The sequence below is a fragment of the Suricata suricatta genome, chromosome 2 (genome assembly GCF_006229205.1).
Source record: "Suricata suricatta isolate VVHF042 chromosome 2, meerkat_22Aug2017_6uvM2_HiC, whole genome shotgun sequence".
Classification (NCBI taxonomy): domain Eukaryota; kingdom Metazoa; phylum Chordata; class Mammalia; order Carnivora; family Herpestidae; genus Suricata; species Suricata suricatta.
The window spans coordinates 55852173-55879156 of record NC_043701.1 but is presented as its reverse complement, the minus strand read 5'-3'; the positions used below and the strand labels follow the sequence as shown (position 1 = coordinate 55879156).

The following is a 26984-nucleotide window of genomic DNA, read 5'->3' as shown; positions in this document are numbered from 1 at the left end:
CTCCATCAGTTCCAAACAACACAGGAAACCGGGTTACAAGACAGCTCAGACTTGGCTACAATCGTGTGCTCGCGGCCGGCTGGGGAGCATGCAGCCCGGATCCCCGATCCATCCATCAGGCGATACCAACTGGTCCCTCGCATTGACTAGATTAACATAAAATAAGGCACATACGTCGCAAGAATCACCACTGCGGCTCGAGGGGATGAGCCGATATGTAAGGAGCAGGGTGCAGTCTCATCAGCTCTCCAGAAAAAAGAACACAAAATGGTTTCACAAGTAAAACTATGGTGAACACAGATGTTCAACAGGAGGACCAGCTATATACCTGTATTGAAAGGTATGATGTGAATGAAACTAGGCAGTTGCTGCTGTCTCCCTAAACACGTGGGTCAGGAAAGTGGAGAGAAGGTTGGAGGCTGGGGGGAGGGTCCTGTCCCAGGAGATGCCAAGTCCACAGACTTCTGTGTGGTCCCAACAGACCTTCCTTCCACTGACTGTCTGGGCATCTCTGCACTCCTGGAAAAGTATACGTTCTTCCTCCCTAACCCCGCTTCCCCATTTTTATGAGATTTCCATAGAGAGAAGCCAAATATGGAGCCAAAGCAGGAGTATCTACTGCAAAACTAAGGGTAGAAGGAAGGAAACCAAGTATGAAAGGAAGAGGTAAAGAAAAACAGAGGCACAAGGTGACAACGGCCCTCATTCATCTGCTGTCCCTTCCTTATGAAGGATGAGGGTGACATAGGAAATGTTGGTAACTGAGAAATGCAGGTTGAATCTGGGAATTTTACTGGGGAGGGACTCTGATGGAGGAGGAGGGCAGTGTGGTACCAGCGACCCACTGTCTTCACTCAGGAGACTAGAAAACGCCCAGGTCCCAAGCTTTGAAATAGAGGAAGGACAAGGGTCAGACCAAACATGAGAGCATACAAGACAAGATCTAGACCTGAGGCTTCTGAGGTTTGTGGAAAAAGGAGAGTCAAGGAATGGATCGCTGATTTTGTGACCAGATCATGACCTGTTTGAGGAACACAGAAAAAGCCTGGCTCTTTTCTTTTGGAAGGTGGTAGACCCCACTGCACTGAGCTCAGATCAGTAGCTGTCTTTTGCTTTTGGGCTCTGTTCCAAAGTGGATGCATCCTTTGACCTGAAAGCAGGTGCCAGCTGTGGGAGGGAAGAGTCTCAACACCCCTCTTGATTTCAGAAACATCCAATTGAAAGCAAACCCAACTTTCTTAGCCACAAATTCCCAAAGGGCAAATTTATGCTGAGATTCTTGGTCCAAATGAGAGAGTACAAATGTGAGAAAAACGGGGTGGTTCTAACATTTTTTTCCCTGTTACCTATTATTTTATTTTACTTGACTTTGTCTAATACTAATTCAAATGGCAGGAATAAAGGGAAAAAGCCACACAATTGACTCATGAATCACTCTGGAAAAATCCAACTCCAGGGTCAATGGGACAAAAAAGAGCAGGTAGTCTGAGGTGTTAATATTTTATTATTAATAGTTTACATATTTTTAAATGTAAAATGCTGGATAATCCATGTACTCTGTACACACATAGTATGTCTTTTATGTGTATCGACTGCACATGGGAAGTAGCTGTACTTTTTTTTAGTCTTTAAAATGTTTTTATCCAAAACAAAAGTACAAATTAAGTCCACATTCAGGACTAACTGCATAGAACATTGAACTTCTTAAATGGATGCATCATTTCATAGACTGGGTGTAAGAAAAAGCATCCTTCCGCACAGCTACCAACCATCCTCCCCAGTGTTCTTAAATACTAACAATGGTTAAAGCGATTTATTCCAAATGTCATCGATGTGAGCTTTTTCTGTTACAACTAAGTTTTATAAATCCCTTAAAATAGGGCACTTAGAATAGAAATACTCCTTCGCTATAGTGGAATTAATATATGTGAATGACATAGCCAGTTGCTGGATTGTTTAAATACCTATATACTTAGCACTATATATAATCAATTCTCAGTTACCTATGACAACGGGTAAAGAGGTGGGACTACCATCAACAAATACAGCAAACCCACAAATGTTCCCCAAACTATTTCTACCCAGTAGCTTCACTCTACAGTCTACCTAACTTCTCGTTGGGACAGATGGAAGTAACAAACCCAGGGTCCTTCCGTTCTCTCCCTGGAGCACAGGATGGCACCGAATGGTCATGGGGACAGAGGGAGAAAAAGCAAGACAGATAACTGAGTGCGTAGATGACCTGCCCTGAGCACACTCACCAACAGGAGAGTTCCAAACCCCAACCGAGAGCAAACTAGTTCATCTTCCAGAGCCCCAGACTGCTGCTGTGTGCAACTGTCGAAAGCATGCCCCGACCTGAACTGGGGTGGGGAGCAGGTTAAAAATCGGCTATCTCTGCTGTAGCACACAAAGGTTCTTAAACTCACTATCCTTATTCGGATTCTTGGGCCCAGTGTGGGAATTACCACAAACAAAAACAAAACAAAACAAAACAAAAAACCCTCCAAAAAAATAAAAACAAACATAGAGCACATGGAAAGGAAAATTTAAAAGGCTGGAAGCGGAACCCCTCAGTCAAAAGCACACCAACTCCTGTTTCCTTTGAGCAACAGAGAAACACATCAAATCCTTTCGTCTGACCTCTCTTTGAAAAGAAATAGGAACATGCACACGGCACATTTACACCGGTTTACTAGAAAGGGGGACGGGCTTACAGTTAAAAAAAAAAGAGGATGGTTCTAGTGTAACAATACTGATTCAAAACTGAAATGGAAGACAGTTTCTCCCTAGAATACTTTAGGGTTGTTCAGAGTCCTTTTCCATAAAAGGAATATACTTGAAACACATCCCAGTTAGGTGAGATGAGATTGCTAAAATACATACAGAACTAAAAACAAAACAAAAAACAGCAAAAAAACAAAAAACTGAGTCCATTTAATCTTTTAAACTCCTAAAGTTTCATGTTGGTTGGCAGCCCTCTCCCGTGACGCACTACTGCATAACCGCAAGGAATTTGCTCTCTTCCGCGAGGGAGGTCAGCAAGGAGCTCATGTCCCCGATGGCCATGTTGGTGGTGCTCACGGACATCGCCGGCAGTGGGAGGGACGCGCGCGGCGTGGTGAGGCGGGAGGAGGACAGGGAAAGGTTCTGAATGATGCTGGGACTCAGGGCTCCTGACATCAGGCTGGCATGGTCCCCGTCGTCGATGATGGCGTCAAAATCAATCTGCACCCCTTCCAGGTCATGGCCGTCAAGGCCGTCAACTGTGCTGGTCACCTGATTAGCACCCGGGGAAAGTAACTCAGAGTTTTCGGTGCTGGCTCCCTGCAGCAGACAGTTGGCTTCCGAGATGGAGAATGAACCAGTCTTCATGTCGTGCTGACTGAAGCCAACGGATTGGTCATAGAACTGACCAGAGTAACTCTGCAGGTTAGAACACAGCTGATGGGGCTGCCCTTGCATCTCTGTCTTGATGCCGTTCACCTTGCAGGTCTGACTTGTGTCACTGAGCTGTCCCTGCTGCAGAGAGAGGCTGCCCCTCGGCGCAACCTGGCGCCGGCTGCCCCCGTAGCCGGCACACGGCTGGTAGCCCCTGGCGGCCACCAAGCTTGACGGCTGGCTGCCGATGCAAGGAGGCCCCGGCAGGCCGCTCTCCAGCCCTTGATAGACGTTGAGGTGTGAGGTAGCACTGACCTGCCCTAGCATCTGCTGACCGCTGCGGCCGGCCCCTTGGTGGTGCGTGCTGTCGTTGAGGAGCTGATGGGCCAGGTACCCCTGTCCCACCAGGTCGTGGGCGGCCATGCCATTCACCATGGCGCCCGGGGCCTCGCCGAGCACTGCTGACGACAGGCCAAAATCTGGCTGGCTCCCACTTCCCTGCACTGAGGTGCTTTTCAGCTTCACCGCCGGAATCCCAGCCCCACAGACGCCGTCCAGCAAGCCAGGGGCCCCCGGTTGCCTGTTGAGGCAGTTCCCGTACTGCTGGGCCTTATAGGGCTGTGCATGGAAGGCATTTCCGCTGTGCTCCGGACCGCCATAGGAGCTCCCGGGCTCAGCGAGGGTCTGATACCCCCCGGCTGGGCCAGCCCCACCCCTCAAGGGATCCTGGGGGTGCGCGCCCAGGTGGTTGTATAGCCCGAAGGCCCGAGGCTGTGGCACTGTGGACCGCGGGCCACATTTCAGCTTGGAGGAGCACAGGTCCGCGCTGCCAGAGCTGACTTCATTCCACTGAATGGGCAGGTCGGATTTGCTGGCTTCGGGACAGGGCTGCTCCAGCCGGCGGTACTGCTGGCTGGCATGGCCGTCGGGCAGCCCCAGGGGCTCAAAGTCCCCGTGCCCGCTCCCCAAGCCGGGCACCGGGGGCCCTTTGCTGTCGTCGGAGATGGCGCTTTGGAAGTGCTGCTCATATCCTGCTTGGTTCTGGGAATTTAAATACTGCACCACGTCATCGGGCAAGAAATCCTCATCGTTCAGGTTCACTTCGGAGTCCGCAGTCAGGGATTCCAGGGTGACGTTCTCAGTAATGCTCGGAGGGCAGGGAGACTGCAGGAAGTGGCGGGACTGGCCGCCCTCGGGCCGCGTGTAGTTCTGAAGCACTAGGTTACGCTTTTCCAGGGGTGGGGGCAAACCCGGGGGGTCGAAGCCGTGGAGGCTGCTGAACCGCTGCACTCGGGGCAGTGAGAGGCTCTCAGAGACCGTCCTCACCGGGTCGCTGGCCCTTCTCACGCCGTTGCCCAGCACGTCGGGGGGCAGCAGAGGGCGGCGGCCGGACCCATGGGTGCCCCCGTCACTACACCTCCTCGGAGGGTGTACGGGGGGCAGGGCCCCCGCGGGCTCCCTGCCGTCGCCGAGCAGGGCCATCCTGGTCTTCAGGCTCATCCTCTCCATGTTGGGCAGCGGCGTGGGGGGCGGTCCGCCCGTGGCCGCCGCGTACTTGGCTTTCAGCCGGTACTGCTGCGCGGGCGTGAGGCTGAGCAGGCTGGGCAGGCCCTCGCACTGGCTGGCCTCGCTGGACCTGCGCGACGCGTCGGTGGAGATGGGGTCGTACGAGTCGGCCACGCTCACGTTCTGGGGCCGGCCCTCGGCCTGGGATGCCTCGCTGGACCTGCGGCTGGAAAAGCAGGGGGAGATACCCGAGGAGCGCCGGCTGCTCAGGTAGGCGGAGCTGATGGTGCTGGTGCTGCTGTCCCTCCGGTTGAGCATATTGAGCACGGTGATGTCCATGCTGGAAATGTCGCTTCTGTTCGGGAGCAGAGTCATGGGCCCGCCCAAACTGCAGCTGGTACTGGGCTGAGTGCCTGCAGACAAAGGGTGCGAAATGTGGACTCGTTTCAGGGTGGCATGAAACAGGCCCCGGGATCACAAGTCCACGGGAAGCTGGCCCACCCCAGCTTAAACAAAACAGGAAAATCACCCTGGATCAGTTAAACTGCCTAACAGATGTAAGTCTAGGGCAAAATGAAGAGTCCCAGGATGTATACAGTACTTGGGTTACAGGCAAGGCCAAGGCCAAGGGCATTCCAGGAGTGTCATATGGACCTCAAGGCTTCCTGACATCCTGAGAAGGGTGAGCCTGCCTGAGCTGGTGGGTGGGGAGGTCCCCTCTTTGGAATATCCCCCGGTACTCAGTGCAATCTCAGAAGCAAAATCTGAGGTGGGCCTGCCAGCACAAAAGGCTGCCTGGCTTTCCTTGAATTGGGAAAACGTCAATCAAGGTGGCTGCCCAATTGTGGGGCTCAGTTGACTAAGTGCCCGACTTCAGCTCAGGTCATGATCTCCTGGTCTGTGAGTTCGAGTTCTTCGTCTGGCTCTGTGCCAACAGCTCAGAGCCTGGAGCCTGCTTTGGATTCTGTATCTTTGTCTCTCTGCCCCTTCCCTCTCACACTCTGTCTCTCTCTCAAAAATAAATAAACATTAAAAAATAAAAAGGTGGCTGCTGACCTCCCAGTTGTAAACTAGAAACCAGATGGCAACGCTAACCCCAGATGTCTCTGTAGCAGAGATCCCCTCACTCTGGTCTAACAGCTGTAACTTCACCATCAGAATGGCAATCACGCACAGTATCGCCATCCTGTGTGGTACTTTCCGTTTCGGGATTATCCCCTTATTACCTGTTTTTAAGATATGGACTCGCCAGAAAGGGAATCCTGACATGTATGTATGGTGACAGTATAATTTAAGGAATGGGGGACACACCGACACACAGCAAACCTGGTTCCTCTCACAGCGGACTGTGTGGAAAAGAACAGAAGAGCCCTGAGCTGACGTGTGAGTTAAGACGCCGAACTCACCATTTCCTATGAGAGGAGAGACCGCAGGGGCTTTGGGGGGTAGAATGGGGTTCAGTCGTGGAAGTATTCCATTCACTTGTTTGAGCCTTTCTAGTTTTACGTGTTCCATCCATTTGGTCCCTGCCGGGTTCCTCCTGGCTTGCAAAGCGAGGGCCGTGGTGGCAGTGGAAATGGTCGAGTCCATGATTGGGGTTTCGTCGATGGCCCCGAGGTCTCCCACACCCCCTCCGTCGGTCAGAGGAAGCTCGAGCCCACTGTTGGAATAGTTGCTGATGGGGGACTGTTGGCTGCTGCATGAAGACTGACCACCAGGGCTTGGCTGAGATGTCTGCTGGGGTCGAGAGGAGAGGAGAAAAACGTCACCAGGAAGGAAAAAGGAAAGGGAGCCGAAAATGAGAGCACATGCAGGCCGACACCGCAGGGCACCCAGCAGGGTGCATGAGAAAAACTGTGTTCTGGTGAAGGGAGGCGGCCTCCCTTGACCAGAGACTGATGGAATGCCAGGTGGATGTGCAGTGGGGGCGGTGCAAAGTGGGGCTGGCTGCACAGGGTGTGACTGGTGCCACATCGGCCGAGGAGTCCCGCTTCAGAGGCCAGCTCTGCAAACACACTCCCTCAAGTCCAACCCCACTTGCATGACCTGACTTTATCCTCTGGGCAAAATGCTTCGTCTCTCTGAACCTCAGTTTCCTTATCTATACAATGGGGGCATCTTCCTTGACTTAGGGACTCTTGTGGGAACTGTGAGGCCTGGAGAGCGCCCGCAATATAGAAAGGCCTTGGAAACATTCACTGATTGGCTCTGAGGGCATCGGTTGTTCTTATTAATCCAGGTGGCTTTGGCCTGGAGGTTCATGCTGCTAGGCTACAGCATGCATGGAAGATGGACGCTGGACGCCAGCAGCACACGTATCCCCCCCTCCCATGGGACCCTCTCTGAGCTGTTCAGGGCTGGTTCCCCTCTTTCCATCCACACTTGACTGCTCTGTAGAACCCCAACCATGGTATGGGTCAAGGCAGCTGTAGGAGGCACAGCCTCAGTCACTTAGCTTCTGCTGTACCCGGGAGGGGCTGGGGTGGGAGGTGGGGGGCAAGAAAGGCTGCAAGTTACAGCCATGTGAGTCCAGGGGATAATCGAAAGTGCCCTGACATTCCTCCAGAAGCAGGCAACGTTTCCCCAACTCCAACCACATGGACTGTGCAAGCCAATTCTGCAACTAGACAGAAACTTGATCTAGTCCACTGGCTCTCAGTCAGGGAGAAGACTCCCCTCCCCTGCCTCCCTCCCCCAAGCTTCTGGAGCTGGGGGGCAGAAAGCTCACTGTCCTCAGGTCTGGGGAGGACCCTGTACAATGGCCTTCAAGGAGCCATCAGCTCTATCTAAAATTCCACGGGTGCCCTGGTGGATACACAGTCTAACCCCTTTTGTGTTGATAAGCAAAGTGATATTCAGAGAAGTTCAGTGACTGCCCAAAGTCACAAAGTCACCAAGTCAATGGTGTGACCAGCCTGGACTCCCAGCTGGGCGCTACTTCCATTCCTCCACAATGACACCGTGACATTTCCTCCAGCATCACTCTAGAAACTGGAGCCTGACAGCAGCAGGAAGAGCAAATCCTCCAGGGAGAGAGAACCACACATGCCCCCCCCCCACACACATACCCCCACAATGACAGACACCCACTGTCCCAGGTGGGCTGCACAGCGTGGTCAAGAAGGGGTTTTAGACAGAGGGCTTCTCAGTAGAACCCGTTAACGCTCGCCAACCACAGCACATACACCCAGCAAATGAACACTTTCTAAGTGAGGGCCATGTGGTACATGAAGTTTGTCCTGGGCAACCAAGCAGAGCAACGTAAGACACACAAAGGGGACCGTGAGTTCATGAAGCCTTGCTGAGTTTTGCTTCAGCAGACTCTCGGAGTGCCGGGCCACCCGCTCCTTTCCAAGGTACTTGGAGCATCCGGAGTTCTGTTGGTCTTTTCTTCTCGGACTGTCCACTCAGAGCGCGTGCGTGTGAGTCTGTGTGGATGTGTATGTACACACGCACCACAGACTCACTTCCACAGGGCACAAGAGGAAACACGAATGAGCTTATAATGAGAGGTGCTCAGAGGAGCGCAGACATTTAAATATAGATTAACTTCCTCAGAGCGAATGTATACAGATCGTCCTCAAAGGAGGAGGTGCCTGTCTGGTCCGAGAATGAATTTACATGTGTCAATCTGATAATTAAATATTCTTTGAGAACATCTGCTTGGTCGGCCCCAGTGTGATTGATTATGAGAGCCTAGACAAATAAACAATGAGTTTCACCGTCTAACTCCACATTTCCACATGCTGAACATTCAAAACACACTGCTTCTTATGTGTGAAACATAACTGAGTGATGGTCACTACCAAAGATATCACAAAGCACAAAAAAAAACGAAAGAAAAATGGAACGTGTAAAAGTTAAATGTTAAAATGAACACAAAACAAAAAGGGCAGAGAAGCCAAAATTCCCCTCACCTTATTACCCACTGTCCTTAGGAAGTGAGAACAAGACATTTAGGAGCATTACACAGAAGAGGTGTGGAATTAATAAGAAAAAAAGAAGAAAGAATTTAATTCATAGCATGATGATCAAAGACAAGCTTTTAAAGAAAGAACATTAGTAATTAAATCTCATATGCATTAGTAAATGGCTGTGAAGGTATCTACTTCTACTTGTATGTGTATGTACAGATTTATAAACAATAGCCCCCAGCAGGAAATTTGATTTTTTATCCTTACATATATAATATGGAGCTTCATCTTGATCTCTATGATCCCTTCCAGCCCATGTTTCTATGATGTAATTACTTCATAAAATAGTTCACATCTTTGGGCATTCTCAGATGTCACTGAGCCAAATAACTGTAAGTTCCTATTTATACCAATTTTCTTTTTAAATAATGGGTGTTTGGGGAAGAGATGACAAGCTTTCTTGAGCTAGGGATGTACATTAAAGGGACGGGAGGCTCTGGGTCCTTAGGATGTCCCAAGAACATAAATCATTGTCTCTCGATGACATAATCTAGGAGACCACAGATTCATTTTCCTTGTTTCATTAAACACTTGAGGATAAACTGTTGAACGTTCTGCACGTTGTACACACAGGTGGACTTTATTTTAGGAAATTGATATGTGGTCCCGAAAAAGAAAAGTATATAAAACACCGCTTGCAAACTGATTAATTTTAAAGTATAGTGATGAGTCACAATACACAGATCAATTTTTGACTACGGTGATTTTTCTTTTTCTTTTTTCTGACTAAGGTACTTTTTAAAAGCAAAATACAGCTACCCACGGGGAAGTAATGATAAATTTGGAGAGCTTATTTGTATTAGTTTTGGCTAGACTTCATGTCGCTTTCTAAAACTCGTCAAACTCAGTAAGTCATTAAAATCCAATCAGTTGTTACATTCCACTCCGCCAACCCTGGAATTGAATGTGCATTGTTTCTTACCCATATGTACAGCTGCGTGGTGATGTCACTCAGGAATTCACAAGACGTCCACGCAATTGCTGGACTTTCCTCATTTAAAGAAAGCACTTCCTTAAACTGAGTGTACATATGCCTGCCTGACCATTTCCAGGCATCTGGGAGTCTAAGCACACGGCGTCCCTGGTACTTTTCTTGGTACCAGGAACTCTACCTTATACATTTCCTCCGTGTGCAGACAGTGCCACATCAGAACCCTCCACATTCCCAGAGCAGACTCAATTAGATACACTGCCAAATACAAATGTACTGAACCTCTTCGGATAGCTACTCTTTTCATTTTTCTTGTCTTCTGGAAAGTTTTAGATGTTTTAGTGTGGCACATACATAAAAAAAAATCACCAATGGAAGTTTGAGAGACGCTGTAACAGTAGCATGAGCCATCCATCAGGCTGGTGACTGGTAAGTCACCAAACCAGAATGGGTTTTCCCCATGACATCTTTCAAGTGGCTCCCTTGTGTTCCACCTCCTTGGTTCAGGTTCGACAGTAGAAATGGTTTCTGGTCTATCAAGCCAATCCCTAGCCTGGAACTCGAGCTGGCTTTTCTTAAAAAAAAAAAAAAAAAAAAAAAAAAAAAAAAAAAAAAAGCTAGGCCAAGTCATTACTCATCACCATTAAAATCTAAACCTTTTTATCCTCCCTCGTTTTTACTTCCGTGCATCCTCCCGGGGCCCCACAGTTCCTTCGGCCCTGGCCCTTCCCCTCTCTAAGTGCTGAACTTAAGGGCCACCACCTCGGCCTCACCAGGCACATCCTCAAATGTGCTGGTGGTTTGTTCCCAACTTGAATGCCCTTATGCAGACTTGTGTTAAAGACACGTCACATGGAGTTGTAAGTGTTTGCATATTGGTGGTCTGTCCAGCCCGCTGGACTCTAAGTGCCTAAAGACCAGGGACCACGACTTCTTTATTTCAGGGTCACCAGGGCAAAGCACAAGACAAAAACATGTTTACAGAAAGACAGAATGGATGATTTTCTGCATTGCGGGCCTGCTTAGAATATCGACAGTCATGCCTTTCTACCTGCCCCAAAGTGGTGCGGCTCCTGATTGACTTTGCAAACCTTGTTGCTCTTTTCTGAGCTATTCACCTTGAGTAAGGAACCCAGGTCTCTGAGCTCCTGACCTCTTCAATCAAAGAGCCCAGTGCAGGGAGGACCCTGGCAGTCTGGGCCCTCCTAATGCCCTAGCTGGCTTTTGAAATTGACCGAGGCTTGACATCAAGCAGAAGGAAAGTGAATGACATACCATGGGCTTCTCGGCCTTGACTGCTTTCACTTGGAGGCATTCTTCCCGCTTTGAGGTAGTGTTGCTGAGGTCCTTCTGCTCACCAAGGGCTCCCTGAGTCTGCCGGCCAGGTGACCTGGACTGTGAGTGGCTGCCGGAATCTCGCGGTGGGGGGGGGCGAGGATGTATGTCCCCACGCTGCTTCTTGGTGACATGAGCCTCTGGGCCATGCACTGTCTTCACATGCTTCCGGAGGGAACTGGGGTCTGTGTAGCGCTTAGTGCAGCCTGGGATTTTGCACACGTACGGTTTCTGCCGAAAGCCACATGGAATAAAATAAGAGACAATTAGCAAAGTGATAATGCCCCCGCCCAACAGTCTCCTGGGTATATGCTGTCTCTTGAATTCCTTCAAAAGCACTGCCACAAAGCTGTGAGGTGTTCAAATACCTCTACGCACAAAGTGTTTAATAAAGGCCATCTGAATACTGGTCAGTGAATCTAACTTTAATAGATAATTATTTTAAAGAATGCTCAAGGGGAGCTACGTGTGTGTCAATTGCCTGCATGTTCTTGGAAACATGTATCCTGAGAAGAGGAAGAAGTATCCTGTGTCACAGCAGCTACTCAAGATGTATTTGAAGATGATGGCAGCAATGATGATGATGATGGTGGTGACCACAGAAGAAGGCTTAAAGACACCCATCACCTAATCAGAAGAATGCTATATGCCTTAGTGAGAGTTCTCAGACCAAAAAAAAAAAAAAAAAATCACTACAGCCTTTGTGAAAATGTGTTCTCTATACACAGGCCTAATTTTAAAAAATGGCCAGCCCCCTCTTCAATGTTAGAGACACTATAAGATGTCTGTTTGGGTAGCATTACTGCTGTCTGGGATGGTCAGGGCTCCAAATATGCAGAACTTTTCTGATTTTCGAAGTTCTAACGCCCTGTTAGACTGTCTCTGAATGCTCACTCACACACTGAGAAGGGCTGATGGATGGTGTTGTGGAATTGAGGTGCCTGGTCTAGCCTCTGCTCTTGAACACAAAGGCCTGTGAATTATTTCATTTCCTTTGTGGGCCAGTGATCAAACCTACAAATGCAGTCATTAAAAAGTCTATGGATGCTTATAGCTCAATTATTTACTCAAATCACAGAATTGTTGTCACTGACTCATGAGCAACATCAGAACTGAGATTTTGTTTACCTAGATTGAAATATAATATATTCATGAATGCTTATATGCGTAGATATCTATGTAAACCAGACAATGAGCTATTAGGTAAGCGATAGTCATGAAAAGCATGATTAATATAATGTACCCATTATACTAAAAAAAAGATGTCCTGTCTTATAGAACTTATGTGTCTAAAAGATGCTATTTCACTAAAAGCCCAAGAACAGACTGAGTGCTACATAAAACGATGAAATGTCCTAATGTAGTAAAGTGAAGACTCCGAAAATTATCCCGAGAGACTTCACCTCCAAATTTGTGATTCTTTTGGGTAGAATTGATTCCCATTAACTATGAATTACTTCTATTCACAGGCTTGTGTGATTTGCAGCATATATATAATGAAACCAGCCCATGAAATTCTATGCATTAGGGACAGAAGAATGGCTCCAGCGATCAGGGCTATTACCGTATAGTGTTCTGACATCTGCTCCGTGCCTGCTCACCGCACTGCCGTGACAGGCTGTTCCATCAGCGGGGACACTGGGATGTATGGTGCAGGTGTGAGGGAGGGGGCGGGCCTGGGGAGAGCACACAGCCAGGCCAGCACTACGTATCTGAGGAGCTCCTGCTCCCATAAATATATGCATGTGTATACTATGGGTTAGCTTGAAAAGGAGGACACAGCTAGAGGTAGAGAGTCTACACTTCCAGGACCGACAGCATGTACAAGTACAGGTGGACCCATGTGCCCTCGGGAGTCCCTTGGGGTGTGAGCCTACACATTATCCACGTATAAAAATCTACCGGAACACAGGTTCAGGAAACTTATGCACTACGACAAAACACATTAACCCAATTACTTAGCTTGGCCTCCAAATTCAGTTGTGATCAGTGACTGAAATGAAACAGAACTGTAGGTGAAGATAAATGTTGCCAGTCACACGGTCCTAGCTATTCAATTTTTTACTTCTCAACTTTTTTTTAATGTTTATTTATTTTGAGAGAAAGATAGAGTGTGAGCAAGGGCAGGGCAGAGAGAGAGGGAAACACAGAATCCAAAGCAGGTTCCAGGCTGTGAGCTGTCAACACAGAGTCCGATGTGGGGCTTGAACCCACAAACCATGAGATCATGACCTGAGCTGAAGTTGGATGCTTAACCAACTGAGCCACCCAGGTGCCCCTAGATAATCAACTTCTGCCATGGCTGTCTTTTTTTTTGACTCACTGAACTGAAGGTAATTTGTGAAAGCTAGGATACTTTTTTTTACTTGACTTTGTAGAATTTATCCAACTAGAGTTTCCAATAAACATTTAATGGTCTCTACTATATCCAAGGCTCTGGGAACATGAAGTTCTATACTGCAGGATTTAATGTCAGGGGATATAAAATATGCAAGAAAAATATGACAGTATGTAATTATCACCAGTACAAACTTTAAATGCTGCAAAACGACGTGGACATAGGGGAATCATTTTTCAGTTGGGATGATTGGAGGAGGCATCAGTTATTAAGTTTTTACATCTGGGTAGAATGCCCAGCTCACTGGGTCATGGGTAAGGGTTAAACAAGACAACATTCATGAAAGGTTCACCATGATGTGTTGCACACAGTAATTACTCAATGAACAGAATTTTATTAGGAGGAGGCATTGCAGCAACGTCCTGAAAGAAAAACGAGATTCTGAGGGATAATAATGAGGGAAGGGGATGCGAAAGAAAAGCCAAGGTCCAGAGGCAGGACCACTTCATGCACGTGCCTTTCATGGCCACAAAGGTAAGAGGTCACACCTGGACGCACAGGCTTGGGCTGTGTGACAGCAAGGGCAAGCCTAGGGAGTCTAAACTTCCCCTAAAGGAAAGAAAGAGCCATTGGAACTTTCTGGAGAGGGAGATACAACCGAGTCAGAGCTCAAGGAAACTAGCTTAGTGTGGTTTTGGGAGGAAATATGCTGTGTGGTCTGGAGGAAGTGTCCTTGGCGGAGGCCACTTGGATGGCCCCAAATGGATGAGGCAGCCTGGGGGTGGATGGGGAGTGCTAGACTGGCTTCTAGCCCACGGTATTCTGTGCCGAACCTGGAACAGCAAGGCCCGCGCCACATAACCAGCTCTCCATATTTGTTTAGTGAATGAATAAAAGTACAAATAAGAAAGCAAGTAAAGTGTGTCTCAGGACACAAATCTAGATTTCCTGGACAAACTTAATTTTGGTGGATGTGAAACTGTCCATCGTTTATTTGTACGGAAGGCCAAAGCCTTGCATGGTTAAGGCTGTTAATTTATTTTAGATAAACTGTTCCAACCGGTGAAAGAGAGGACTGACCAAGCTATCTCTGAATCTCCTAGTGGGTAAACTCTCATACAGCATTACACTTTCTACCTCACAGAAGTATACAAGCTGAGCTCTAATGCATTTAGGCAAAGCAAACAGCCGTGCACACATTTTAGGTCCATAGCGAAGATAAAAAGCTGAGTAAGTACGTTTGTATGTATGCACCACTAATCCTAACACACCCACTGCCCAAATTTCTCCACAAGAACAGCAGGGGAAGTGGGGCGGGGGATTCATTCTATAGGAATGAATGCCTTCTGAATTTCTAGACATAATTGCGCTTATATATGGAATGCAGTTATATTAATTTAATTCTAAGTTAATCACATCTCCCAAAACATTTTAAACTGAGCTATAAATCATATACCATAGAAAGAACCCTTTGAAATTGCACAATGCAGTGGCATTTAGTACATCCGCAACCTTGTGTAACTGTCACTATCAATCAAATTCCAGGATATTTTCATCATCCCTAAAAGAAATCCTTACCTATTGGAAGTCACCCTAATCCCTTCCTTTTAGCCTCTGGCAACCACTAATCCACTTTCTGTCTCCACGGATTCACCTAGATTCCCTAGAACTTTTCACAAATCAAGTACAACAGATGATACCATAAGCAGTGCATGTAGTAAAAGCATTGTTTTAAACTATTTTATTTTTTAAATATTTTTTAGTTTGCTTATTTTTGAGAGAGAAAGACAGAGCGTGAGCAGAGGGCCAGAGAGAGACACACACAGAATCTGAAGCAGGCTCCAGGCTCTGAGCTGTCAGCACGGAGCCTGATGTGGGTCTCAAACTCACGAACCTCAAGATCATGACCTTAGCTGAAGTCAGACGCTTAACTAACTGAGCCACCCAGGCGCCCCTGTAAAAGTATTTTTGACGTGAAAAAATGGATATGTGGCTTCTCCTCTAAAGCATCCTCAATCAACTGATTAATAATGAGATTCCAAGTGACACAAGTGACACAAGTCTTCTTAGTCCACCATGACCCTTTCAAAAGGAGTCTGCGCATGTGAGCCTGCACGTATGAGGTTCAGTGTGAGTGTGTTTTTAAGAAAGTGTGAGGGGCATCTGGGTGGCTCTATTGATTAAGCATCAGACTCTTGATTTCTGCTCAGGTCATGATCTCTTGGTTTATGGGTTCAAGCTCCGCACTGGGCTCTGTGCTGACAGTGCAGAGCCTGCTTAGGGTTCTCTCTCTCTCTCCCTCTCTCTCTGTTCTTCCCCTGATCATACTCTTTCTCTCTCTCAAAATAAAGAAATAAACTTAAAAAGAAACGTGTAGATAGTCCCTTTAGACTTGTTTCTGCTTTGTCTTTTAAGATGACAGGACACTTGGCAAGGACCTTAAAGACAATGGTCCCTGAGCCGCTAGTAAGCAAGGTCAAATGTTCCTTCTCTCACACAATGTAAGCAAACCAATGACATGCTTAATGGGGCAGAACTATGTCTCATGTTAACAAATTCTGGCTAGCTAACTCATTTTTACCCAAATGTGAAGAGCTTTTTTGTCCATCTCTGGATTCATTCAAGAGAAGGCATCACAGAGGAGTCCGAACATGAGCTAGACCTTCAAGCAGAAGCTGGAGGCCTGCAGGCACACATGCATGAAACCATAGGCAAAACCGGGGTGCCTGGGTGGCTTAGTCAGTTAAGTGTCCAACTTTGGCTCCGGTCATGATCTTGTGGTTTGTGGGTTCAAGCCCTACATTGGGCTCTGAGCTGACAGCTCAGAGCCTAGAGCCTGCCTCAGTTTCTGTGTCTCCTTCTCTCTCTGCCCCTTCCCCACTTGTGCTCTGTCTCTCTCTCTCTCTCTCTCTCTCTCTGTCTCTAAAAAATGAATAAAAATTTAAAAAACATCAGAAAAATAATTTGGAGGGGCGCCTGGGTGGCTCAGTCGGCTAAGCCTCCGACTTTGGCTCAGGTCAGATCTCACGTTTGTGGGTTCAAGCCCCGAGTCAGGCTCTGTGCTGACAGCTAGCTCAGAGCCCGGGGCCTGCTTTTGGTTCTGTGTCTCCTTCTCTCTCTGCCCCGCCCTCTCTCATGCTCTGTCTCTCTCTGTATCAAAAATAAATAAAACATTAAAAAAATTATAAAAAAAAGAAAAATAATTTGGAAATATTTTCATTCTTAATCACTTGTGACATTTGGGGGGGGTGGATAAGTATCTACAAATCACAACAACATGGTGGGAAACACCCATTAACCATGACGCTTTTATTCAGCCTGCTGTCTTCGATGACTGGCCAGCAACCTTTCTGGCTTGCTGAGAATAGCTCTCCCAAGACCCTTTGGAATTGAGAATGTCTGGAAATCCTGTTTAGCCAAGGCTGGTTGCCCTGTGAAAGTCTTTTTGGATATAATGCATTTAAGGATACCACCTGGAGAAAGCAAACAAACGTGGCTGTCCTAGCAGTAAGCCGTCAGCTGTCAACACATTGCCTCTGATCTATCCTGGGTGCTTACAGGGTCGTCCTCTGCGGGTTCCCATGCTATTCCAGGCAGAGCAAGTGGCTGAAATGCCACAGTTAAGTGCTCCGGCTGTTTGACCAGTAGGTGGCAGTTCTGAACAACGTGAGACTTCCAGGGATTTGAAGTTCCCTCCTGATCTGCATTCCAGGGCCAACCAGGCCCCTTTGCGGCCCCTACATCAGAGGCTCTGACCCCCACCTGCAGCCTCGGCCAGTGCACGCGCATGCTGGGGGTGGCCGGCAGGAAATCAGACGGCGTGGGCCTCTGGTCTGTGCGCACCGCCCACGAGGGCTCTTTGTTTGCAGCACGAGCTCTGGGCCCAAGGAGTGTCTCAGTGGAGGAGCCTTACCTCATTGGAATGCGTCCTGTTTTGGTGCTTGGCGCGATCGGAGGCATTCGAGAAAGCCTTGTTGCAACCTTCGTGCTCACAGACGTACGGTTTCTCTCCAGTGTGGGATCTCAAGTGCGTTTTCAAGTTTTCTAGTCTCGAGTAGGCCTTTGTGCAACCTTCAAACTGCAGACAACAGGTAAATCTGCATTACTCCACACAATCCTGGCTTATGCCCAACAGTCCCTCAGGGTTGATGAAAGACTGACGTCTGGAGGGTCAGCAGCTTTTCAAAACCGAGGAACAAAAGTCCACTAAACTCTGCATTTATTGGGATTCAGATGGGGCTCAGTGCAGTTCAAGAGACCGCATTTTCAGGGCTTGTCAAAGTCCTGGAGGTTTTTTTTTTTTTTTTTAATAGACCACTCAATGTGCACAATGGGTCTCATTATCTGCTCACTGATCTCCTCAAATTCCCACTGATTTTAGATTCAGCACAAAGTTCACTAACATGGTTTTGTGTCCATACAGAGGCACGGAATTTGATCATGTTTGTAAAGGGCCTTTAAGATGTAAAGTGCAGGGCTGAACAGTGCCCATGTGCCTGGAGGCACCTCAGGTAAAGAGATTGAGTGCCAGCCACCCAGCGGATTGATACCAGGCCATGGGGACAGACTAGGAGGGCAAAGAAAAACTCTGAAGTCATCTGGGTTATATTTTTAACAGCAAACTTAAATGTTTCAAGACTAGGATGGCACCTCTTTCTGCCCTCTGAGCCCTCTAGCATGACGAACGTTTGTGCCTGGGCCGGCGTGGTGGCCACATGCTTATTCCTAGAGCCCACCAGGGCGTCCCAGCCGCTGCCTGTCCACTTGCCACTCTGCACAGCTGTGCTATCTGAAGTGCTAGCTGCTTGCCACAAGGGCTGACTTTATATTTACCATTTAAAAAATTAAATTAAATTAATTTAATTTAAGGGGCACCTGAGTGGCTCAGTCGGTTAAGCATCCAACTTCAGCTTAGGTCATGATCTCACAGTCGGTCGGTGAGTGCCAGCCCTGTGTCGGGCTCTGTGCTGATGGCTCAGAGCCTGGGACTGCTTCGGATTCTGTGTCTTCCTCTCTCTCTGCCCCTTCCTCTGTCTCTCTCTCTCTCTCAAAAATAAACATTAAAATTTATTTAAAAAATTTAAATTAAAAAAATAATCACTCCTTGGTTACTCTGGACAAGTCTCATAAGCACCCAAGAGGCATACATGGCTCATGGCCACCTTGTTGGACAGCTCAGACTGCTCTACTATCCCCTAAAATGTAGCTGTCACTCTCCACTTCTGGCGTTCCCCCCATTTTGGAACCCTTTCTCAGAACTCCCGGCATTCATCACAGACTTCCATTCCCCCAACCACCCAGCCGCACCCCCTCAGCTGGGTTCACAGTGTGCAGAGGCCTGTGGCAACCCTGAACCCCAACCTGACACGTGCTGGTGCCAGATGGCCCCAAGCCCGCAGCCCGCGCTTCACACTCACAGTGCATTTGTGAGGCTTCTCCCCCGTGTGTCTCCTCATGTGCACCACCAGCATGTACTGGGCTTTGAAGGGCTTCTGCTCTCTCGAGCAATCCAACCACCGGCACACGAATTCCTTCTTCTCGCCGTGAATATGGTCGTTATTTATATGCTGGGGGTTGGAAAAGAAGAAAGCGTGAGAGCAGGACCAGATCCCTTTCTGAAGGCTACAGAGGGAGGGCAAAAGGTGCCCCAACCGGAGGCCCTAGGAACACAGGACAGCGTTATATGCAGGTCATTTTGTTTCTGTTCATGTTTCTTAAATAAATCTGCTCTTACTAACCGTGCATGCTCAGTTCCTAACTAACAGAGGTCACACTACTCATAGGAAGCTGGGTATCCCCGAAAAGCCTCTAAAAGGTGAGTGAAATGAAGTGAGCCCACACATCATCCTAGGCCTTTGCAAAGTGGGGGTCACGGTCGACAGAGCACAAGGGTGCTCCCCGGATCACACGCACTCTGGGCCCTGGGTTAGCGCTGTGGCTCAGATGGCAGAGAACGGGAACACGGGTGCACGTGCGTGTGTGCACCCCTAATTCTGCAATAAGGACCAGCGAAAAACCAAAGCGCCTTTTCAAATGACACTATAGTTCCAATCTGTGGTGTTTTCCCCCCTTGGGTAATAATCACAGACAAATGAACTAGATACTATAGAGAATCAGGGGGCAACAAAATGCTTTGGTCTCAGGATCTTCGCCTTCCTCACGTAGGAAACAAAGGGATGTCTTCACTAGGCTCGAAGGTTCTTTCCAGCTCTATATAATTCTATTAACTTGGGTTTTAATATGAAGATAAATTTCTCTGAACTTCTTATCAATTCAGAGTTTTTTAATCAGTTTTGGATGCTCCCTAGGCTTACACCCCAAGTCCCCTCCAGAGAGAAGACCCAGGAAACATAAGAAAGCACCAGAGGAAGAGAAATTTCTCAATTTGGATCCCATTTAAATTTCAGTTAGATCATGCGATTTATATGTCCAATTATGGGTTAGTGAGGGAATCTGTGTCCTGGGTGAGCCTGTTGCTTTTATTCTCTGGTTACCCCACATTCTATTTGCCTTCATTTAAGGTTCTTGTGAGCCCGTTCTGAAATATCCACGCAAAACCCCCACAAATAAATCTGTTAGGTGAGAGAAAGCTCCCTTTGGGTTCCATGCACGCCATGCTAGTGACAGAACATTTAATTACTCTCTTGTTTAGACTCTGGCTCCTGAATGAGTGGTCTTCGGGGGCCTGAGGGCAAGACCCCACCCTCAGTCGGCCTCCCTCCGTTCCTCCAGGAGGCAGCCACTGCTGCAGGAACAAGCGACATTCGTCCAGCTTTCTGGAGTTGAAAAACGGGTGCAGGCAGAGAAAGGCAGGTGCTGTGCACTCTCTGCTCCTTAAGCAGCTCTCAGAAAATTGGAGGAACAGAGGGGAGTGGGTGACTGGGCAGAGCAGAGTGGGAGACAATCAGGGTCCTGTTAGAAGTGCTGCAAGCCACGAGGAAACCACATGGAATCACTTGGGCTCCCAACGGTATAGCAATCCAGGACACACAGACATGGGTGTCCTATGAAAAGCCAACTATCCGAAGTATTAGCATTTCTTAAAAGTTATGGATATAAGGGTATGAGGAAAACAGAGGTGCTGGACAGGGGACAACATGCGATCTTTAAATTCATGCTTCAAGTGCATCTTTGTGGCTCACACCTATCAGCCAGGACTGTCCCGAGGTACGCCAGAGCCCAGCCGGTAAGCCCACGGAACACACAGGGGCTCTGCAAACTCTCCTCTCCAGGGGAAACAGCTGCCAATCACACAAATCCATTCCATAAACACCTCTTTTGGTTCACCTTCCCTCAAGTTATTGGAAATAAGCTACCTGGGCTGATGTACAGGAGAAAGGAGAAAGGGGGGAAGGAGGAAGGAGGAGAGGGGCAGGCTGAGCTGGGAAGCTGAATTAGAACCAGGGCTGAGCCTCCCCCTAGAAGGCAGGACCTACATCTTGTAGCTTCTTATTCTCAGCAACTAACCGGTGTCCCTGGCACCTGGAGGTCCTCAGTAAATATTTGCTGAATTGATTTGGACTCATGTGCAAACTGAACTTTCACTGGACAAAAGAGCTTGAACTTGATGCTTCTGCTGATCTTAACTCAGCTTCATTTCACCTAGTATCCATACAACATGAGTGCAATGTAAAGGGTTCTATTACTTGAAGATAATACACTCTCAAGAACTCAAAAGGATTTGAATCCTATCCAGATGTGGCCTCTACCTTGCTGGGGGGAGTGAGGGAACATGAGGTGAGTTCACTCTCTTTATTCTGCATGCACACTTCCTGGAGAGAACAGAGTGTTTGTTATCCAAGACCCTCAGGTCTCCGAGGGGAGATGTGTGGCACTACCTGAGCATGAACTGGAAAACCGAGAAGTTTCTGAGTGGGTGTTGCATTTAAGCCGAGTCTCAAGTTTTCCAGAAACACTTTTTCTCATCAGTTAACAAACGCTTTCTGTACGATCTGCGATTGCAAAGTTTCACTCATCTCTCATGCACTGACTGGCACTGTGTGTACTGGGGTCCACTCCGCATCAGTGGGGCATGGGCCTTGTGCTGGGGAATCAGACAGACATGCTTCCTGCCCTAAGGAAATGACAGTCTACTGGAGCCAAGCAGATAATGGCTTAAATTACCATATAATTATAGTTGTGATCAGTGTTATGAAAGGAAGTAAGAGGGTTTTCTAAAAATAATCAACAGGGGGTCTCAGATATGTCTCTGAAGAGCAGGGTGAGCTTCCTCAGTGAAGTGGCAGGACCTGAACGATGGGCAGAGACCCAGCCAGGTGTGCAGATCGGGAAGGGTGTGGGAGGAAAGGGTCAGCACAGCAGAAAAGTGAGACCTGAGGGGCAGAACCTGGTGTCTTTGAGGAACGGTGTGAGGAACATTCGTGGCAGGAGAGGATGGGTCTAGCAGACATAGGAGGGTTCCGGCACTTGCCACTGTGTGGTGCGGCAAGAAGGCACCACTTTCTGGATGCTGCTGAGGTAGCAGAGCTTGGACCTACCTGGGATGCAGAGTGCTGGGTCAGATCACCAGCAGCAAGACTGTAGGAACAACCTCGACGGAACTCCCATCTAGAGAGCAGCACTTGGATGCCTGTCCCCAAGGACAGAGTACCAAGGTTAACTGGCTTTACTCGGGGTGGGGGCTGGGGAGAGGCAGGACTGGAATAACCAACAGGGGAGGCACCAAGGGTGGCCAGTAAAGCCAGAGACTCTGGAAGAGAGGGAAGGGGACTGCTCCTCTGGGTGAGGCGACCTGTGAGAAGCCAACACCCCAGCAGCCCCCTCAAGCGCATGCCAAGCTACAGAAGGTTCTGAAGGATAGGTTTCAACCAGATGGCTGGGAAGTCATAGCAGCTGTCTACAAAGGTGGGGGGGGCACTGCTAAGCGGGAGGGGAGAACTGACAAGGAGCTGGCAAGTGCAGTGACGAAAAGATCCTCTTTCATATATTTATACCTCACTAACTCTCATTGATCTTGGCTTCTGGGACGTCTAAAAATTCCAGTGCTGGGGATCCCATGGAGATCAGCCAACAGATCCCCATGTGGGGAGGGACATGGAAGAATCTGCACTAGGCAGTAGGAGCGACCTCACTTTCCCAAAGCTTAGCATCTTGGGGGTTTTCCTTCTTGGTCCCTGTACAGGAGACCTGAGTTCAGTCTAATATGCTTTCACAATTTTCTGAAACTGCTCTTGAGTACAAACTTGGATTGAGACCACAGGTTATTTTTCTTGAAATGAGATTCTACCACCTCGGCCGGCAGGGTCCAGGTCCAAGTGCTGAGTACAGGACGTAATCAATTAGTCTACAGAAATACGGACACATCCTTCTGCCTACTTGGGCAGTTCAAATGCATTTTAAGTGTAACACATTTCCTGGCGCTAGATTTCAAGTGAAAATTACAATTCTATGAAGTCATAGATTTTACATGTCCATAGGTACTAATTTTTTCCCAGGCTTCTTTGGCCTCTGCAGCTAGTGGCCATGGAAAGGTCCATCTTAGGGCGGACCTGATGCTACAGTGGGAAAAGTGTGGGGTGGCCATCGGAAGATGCCCCCCAGACCAACTTTTGATGAGCTGTGTACCTTTGGACAACTCAGTTCTCCCACTTGAACCTTGGTTTTCTCATCTGTTAAATCTGGGTGATGAACTAGAGATCAGGTGTCCACAAACATTTTCTGTGAAAAGCCAGACAGTATCTATTTTAGGCTTAGTTGGCCAGAAGTTTGTAGATACTCAGACTCTTGTTGTTTTAGGCAAATGGCCATTGACAATGTGTAAGCGAGCAGGTACAACTGTTTATCCTCGACGCTGAACATTTCACATGTCAAGAAACATTTTCTTAAATTTTTAAGGGGCGCCTGGGTGGTTCAGTTGGTTGAGCGTCTGACTTTGGCTCAGGTCATGATCTCATAGTTCTTGAGTTCAAGCCCCATATTGGACTGTCAGCATAGAGTTCACTTTGAATCCTCTGTCTCCCCCCTACCCCCTACCTCTCTGTTCCACCCCTGTTCATGCTCTTGCTCTCAAAAATAAATAAAACATTAAAAAAATTTTTTTCAACCATTTAAAACTGTAACAACCATTCTTAGCTCATGGGCTGTGAAAACTCAAGCAGTGGGCCAGACCGCACCTGTGGGCCACTGGTCTGCTCATCTCTGATTAGGTGATTTCAGTTTCTTCCTTTGACTAGCAGAACCCATGATATTCCTTTATTATTTATTTATTTATTTATTTTAAACATTTATTTATTTTTGAGAGACAGAGAGAGACAGTGTGATCAGGGGAAGGGCAGAGAGAGAGAGGGAAACACAGAATCCGAAGCAGGCTCCAGGCTCTGTGCTGACAGCTCAGGGCTCGAAACCATGAACTGTGAGATCATGACCTGAGCTGAAGTCAGATGCCCAATGGACAGAGCCACCCAGGTGCCCCTCTTTTATTATTTTTTGAAGTTTTCTTTATTTTTAGAGAGAGAGAGTATGATCAGGGGAGGGGCAGGGAGAGGGAGAGTGAGAATCCCAAGCAGGGTCCATGCTGTCAATGCAGAGCCCCATGCGGGGCTCAAATTCATGAACAGTGAGATCATGACCTGAGCCAAAATCAAGAGTTGGATGCTTAACTGACTTCACCACCCAGGCACCCCAGAGACTGACCTCCTTGGTCAGGCTGGTTCTCAAGCCTAAGGAAGTAAAATTAGAGGGAGAGAGGTTTCAGAGCTAGAGAAAAGAAAAATCCATGGGAACAAAAAAAGCCAGGATCCTAGGCTAAACAAGGGGAGGGACTTAGTCCAGACAGACTCCCCCTGCACCATGATCCTAGGGCCGGGTGGATTTTCCTCACCAAAATCCTAGGTAGCTAAGAAGACTCTACACAGTGAATTCTTAACATTCCACAGAGAGAATGATCCCATGTGAAGCTGCCCTGACATTCAATGGGCATGTGTTTATTTGTGGTTTCATTGAACATTTGGCTTCCTAGCAGTGAAAACGTTAATCAAATATATAAATAATTTAATTGGGAGGGGAAATAATGCATGATTAAATTCCAAACTAATCCAACACAAAGACATGCAATTTGCCAGAGGCCCAAGCTCCAGAAAGAGATAGATGGTGTAAATTACGGTGCTGTATGTCAGCTCTCTCAGCCGGGCCGCTTGGAACTCTCCCTGTCTGAACAAACAGGACGGGGACACCAGGACCAGGCAATTTGCCTGCAGAGGCCTCATGCCACCACACAGCTTCTCCATGATTCCATTTTCCAAGCAGGATTGTAAGCATCTGCCTCCAGAAACTGACGGCTGATGACACCGTGTATGTCAGGCACTCACAGCAAACCAGCCAAGCTGCTATTTCCCCACCGAGATGTGTTTGCAGCAAGGTGAGCCAGGACCAGGCGTGCATTCCCATTTTGTCTGCTCCCCGTGGAGCTGGGGGTGCAGAGGAGGGTGGCAGAAGTCTCTCTGTTGTCAGCCTGGCCATCGAGGCAGCCGGCTACTTGCATCAGCCTGGGAGGCTTCAGTGCTGTGGGAAGACCCCAAAGGAAAATGGGGGAAGGGACGCTTTTCTGTCACCATCAGCAAAATGGAAGTCACAATGGACTCCACGAAGCTAATCAGAATCCTTTCTTCTGGCTTCCTTAGTTCACTCCCAGTAAAGAGCAGGCAGTTCCTCCACAGTCTAATTGCTAACCCTTTGGATGAAATGCACGCGAGTGGTCTATCTACCCCGAAGGTTCGTCGCTCTCCAAATAAAGCTGCTATTCAAGTAGTTCGTGAGCCTTGGAAGCACGCTGATGCCGTCTCGCTGCCTTCCTCTCCTTCTGCCAGATTCCCCACGATTCCCGCTCAGAAAGCACAAGCTTTCTAGACAGGTAAGCATTGTCCACTGAGCAACCCGTGCGAGGGGAGTGTGGAAGCTTCGCCCATTCCTGTTATAACTCTGGTCAGCAGACAAACTCCTGGCTGTTCAAAGTCTTTAAAAATCAGGGGCGCCTGCGTGGCTCAGTGGGTTAAGCATCTGACTTTGGCTCAGGTCATGATCTCATGGTTCGTGAGTTCAAGCCCCGAATAAGGTGCTGTGCTGACAGCTCTGGTCACATGCTTGGGATTCTGTATCTCCCTCTTTGCCCCACCCCCCCTCGCTTGCACTCTGTCTCTCAAAAATAAGCATTAAAAAATTGTTTTGGAAAGTTAATAAAAGCCTTTAAATCCGTCAGCTCCTTAACATCAAGAAGGTAAAGTCCCTCACCGTTGTAATGAAAATACTACCGTTAAGTCCACTGAAAACCAGTAACAGCAGGAAATGTAAAACTTGAGACCCAACCCTCATGACCGTGTTTGAATGGCTCCCCTGTGCATATACCTTACACATCAGTCTTTCTGTCAGTTTCTGCTGTTTCTCAGGTAACACAGAACTTTGTCACCAATTTAAAAGGCTTCTACAAAGTACGCTGACGCCGAGTTTTTCACAGCACTGGGGTACACATAACAAGCCGAGAGTATGGTGTTCAGTAGAACGGTGCTCAAGTAAAAAGGATCTCTCTCCACAAAACACCCACGTACATAGGTACACACACACATACATGCAGATACATATACACAGTACTGCTTTGACAGAAAAGAAAATACTCAGAAAGTAGTGTATTTCATATACGAATGCTCAGGATAACGGCACTTGCATTACGGGCTTGCAGGTGGCTGGGCTCATCGAAGCCTAGGGAAGCTTGCTGGACTCTCGGTTTTCTTTCCGATTCATCCCTTGGCGTCATTTCTCTGTATCTTAAACCACAAACACTCCACTATTTGATACCATGATTTTATTTTATTATTATTCTTTTTTTAATGTTTATTTATTTTTAAGAGAAAGAGAGACAGAGTGTGAGCAGGGGAAGGGCAGAGAGAGAGGGAGACAAAATCTGAAGCAGGTTCTGGGTGCTTAGCTGTCAGCACAGAGCCTGACACAGGGCTCAAACTCAGAAACCGTGAGATCGTGACCTGAGCCAAAGTTGGACGCTCAACTGACTGAGCCACCCAGGCGCCCCATGAGTTTATTTTAAAACTGAAGGAAATAAAACCGAAACCCTGCCTCTCAGACACTAGAAATGTTCGATTCAAAATCTTTTCACATGGCTACCGGGTGAGCTCCTAACCAAGGCTTGAGTCAGTGAATACATGTTAACAGAATTCAATGATTTGTAACTTTTAGGGATTTGCTGAGAGAGTAGGTTAAGAAGGCCTCCTATTTTGGTAGAAGATGGCCTATAGGCAACTAAACAATTTTAAATAAGCTCCGTTTTCAATTTGCTTCCTGACTTTCTATTATCGCAGATCCTTGAAAAACACAGGAGTTAGGGGTGCAGACTCCCTGCACGGTAAAATATCCACATGGAAGTTCTGACTCCTCAAAAACTTGACTGGAAGCCTTACCAATATTATGTTAATATTATGCGTAATCAGTCAATTAACACATATTTTGTATGTTATTTGTATTATATACTGCCTTTTTACAATAAGGTAAGCTG

The 26984-nt window shown here is 47.7% G+C and overlaps 1 protein-coding gene across 1 annotated transcript in view; it reads right to left on the bottom strand.

Moving 5' to 3' along the window:
• Positions 1–2933: 2933 nt before the first annotated feature.
• GLI3 (GLI family zinc finger 3) overlaps positions 2934–26984 on the bottom strand; it is a 266246-nt gene continuing 242195 nt past the window's right edge. Inside the window, exons 10-14 of the mRNA XM_029926644.1 lie at positions 18883–19032; positions 17379–17543; positions 11068–11358; positions 6294–6621; positions 2934–5300 (exon numbers count right to left, since the gene is read on the bottom strand). Of these exons, the coding sequence (XP_029782504.1) occupies positions 2995–5300; positions 6294–6621; positions 11068–11358; positions 17379–17543; positions 18883–19032 (3240 nt within the window). The 3' untranslated portion in view covers positions 2934–2994. The remainder of the gene's footprint in view (positions 5301–6293; positions 6622–11067; positions 11359–17378; positions 17544–18882; positions 19033–26984) is intronic.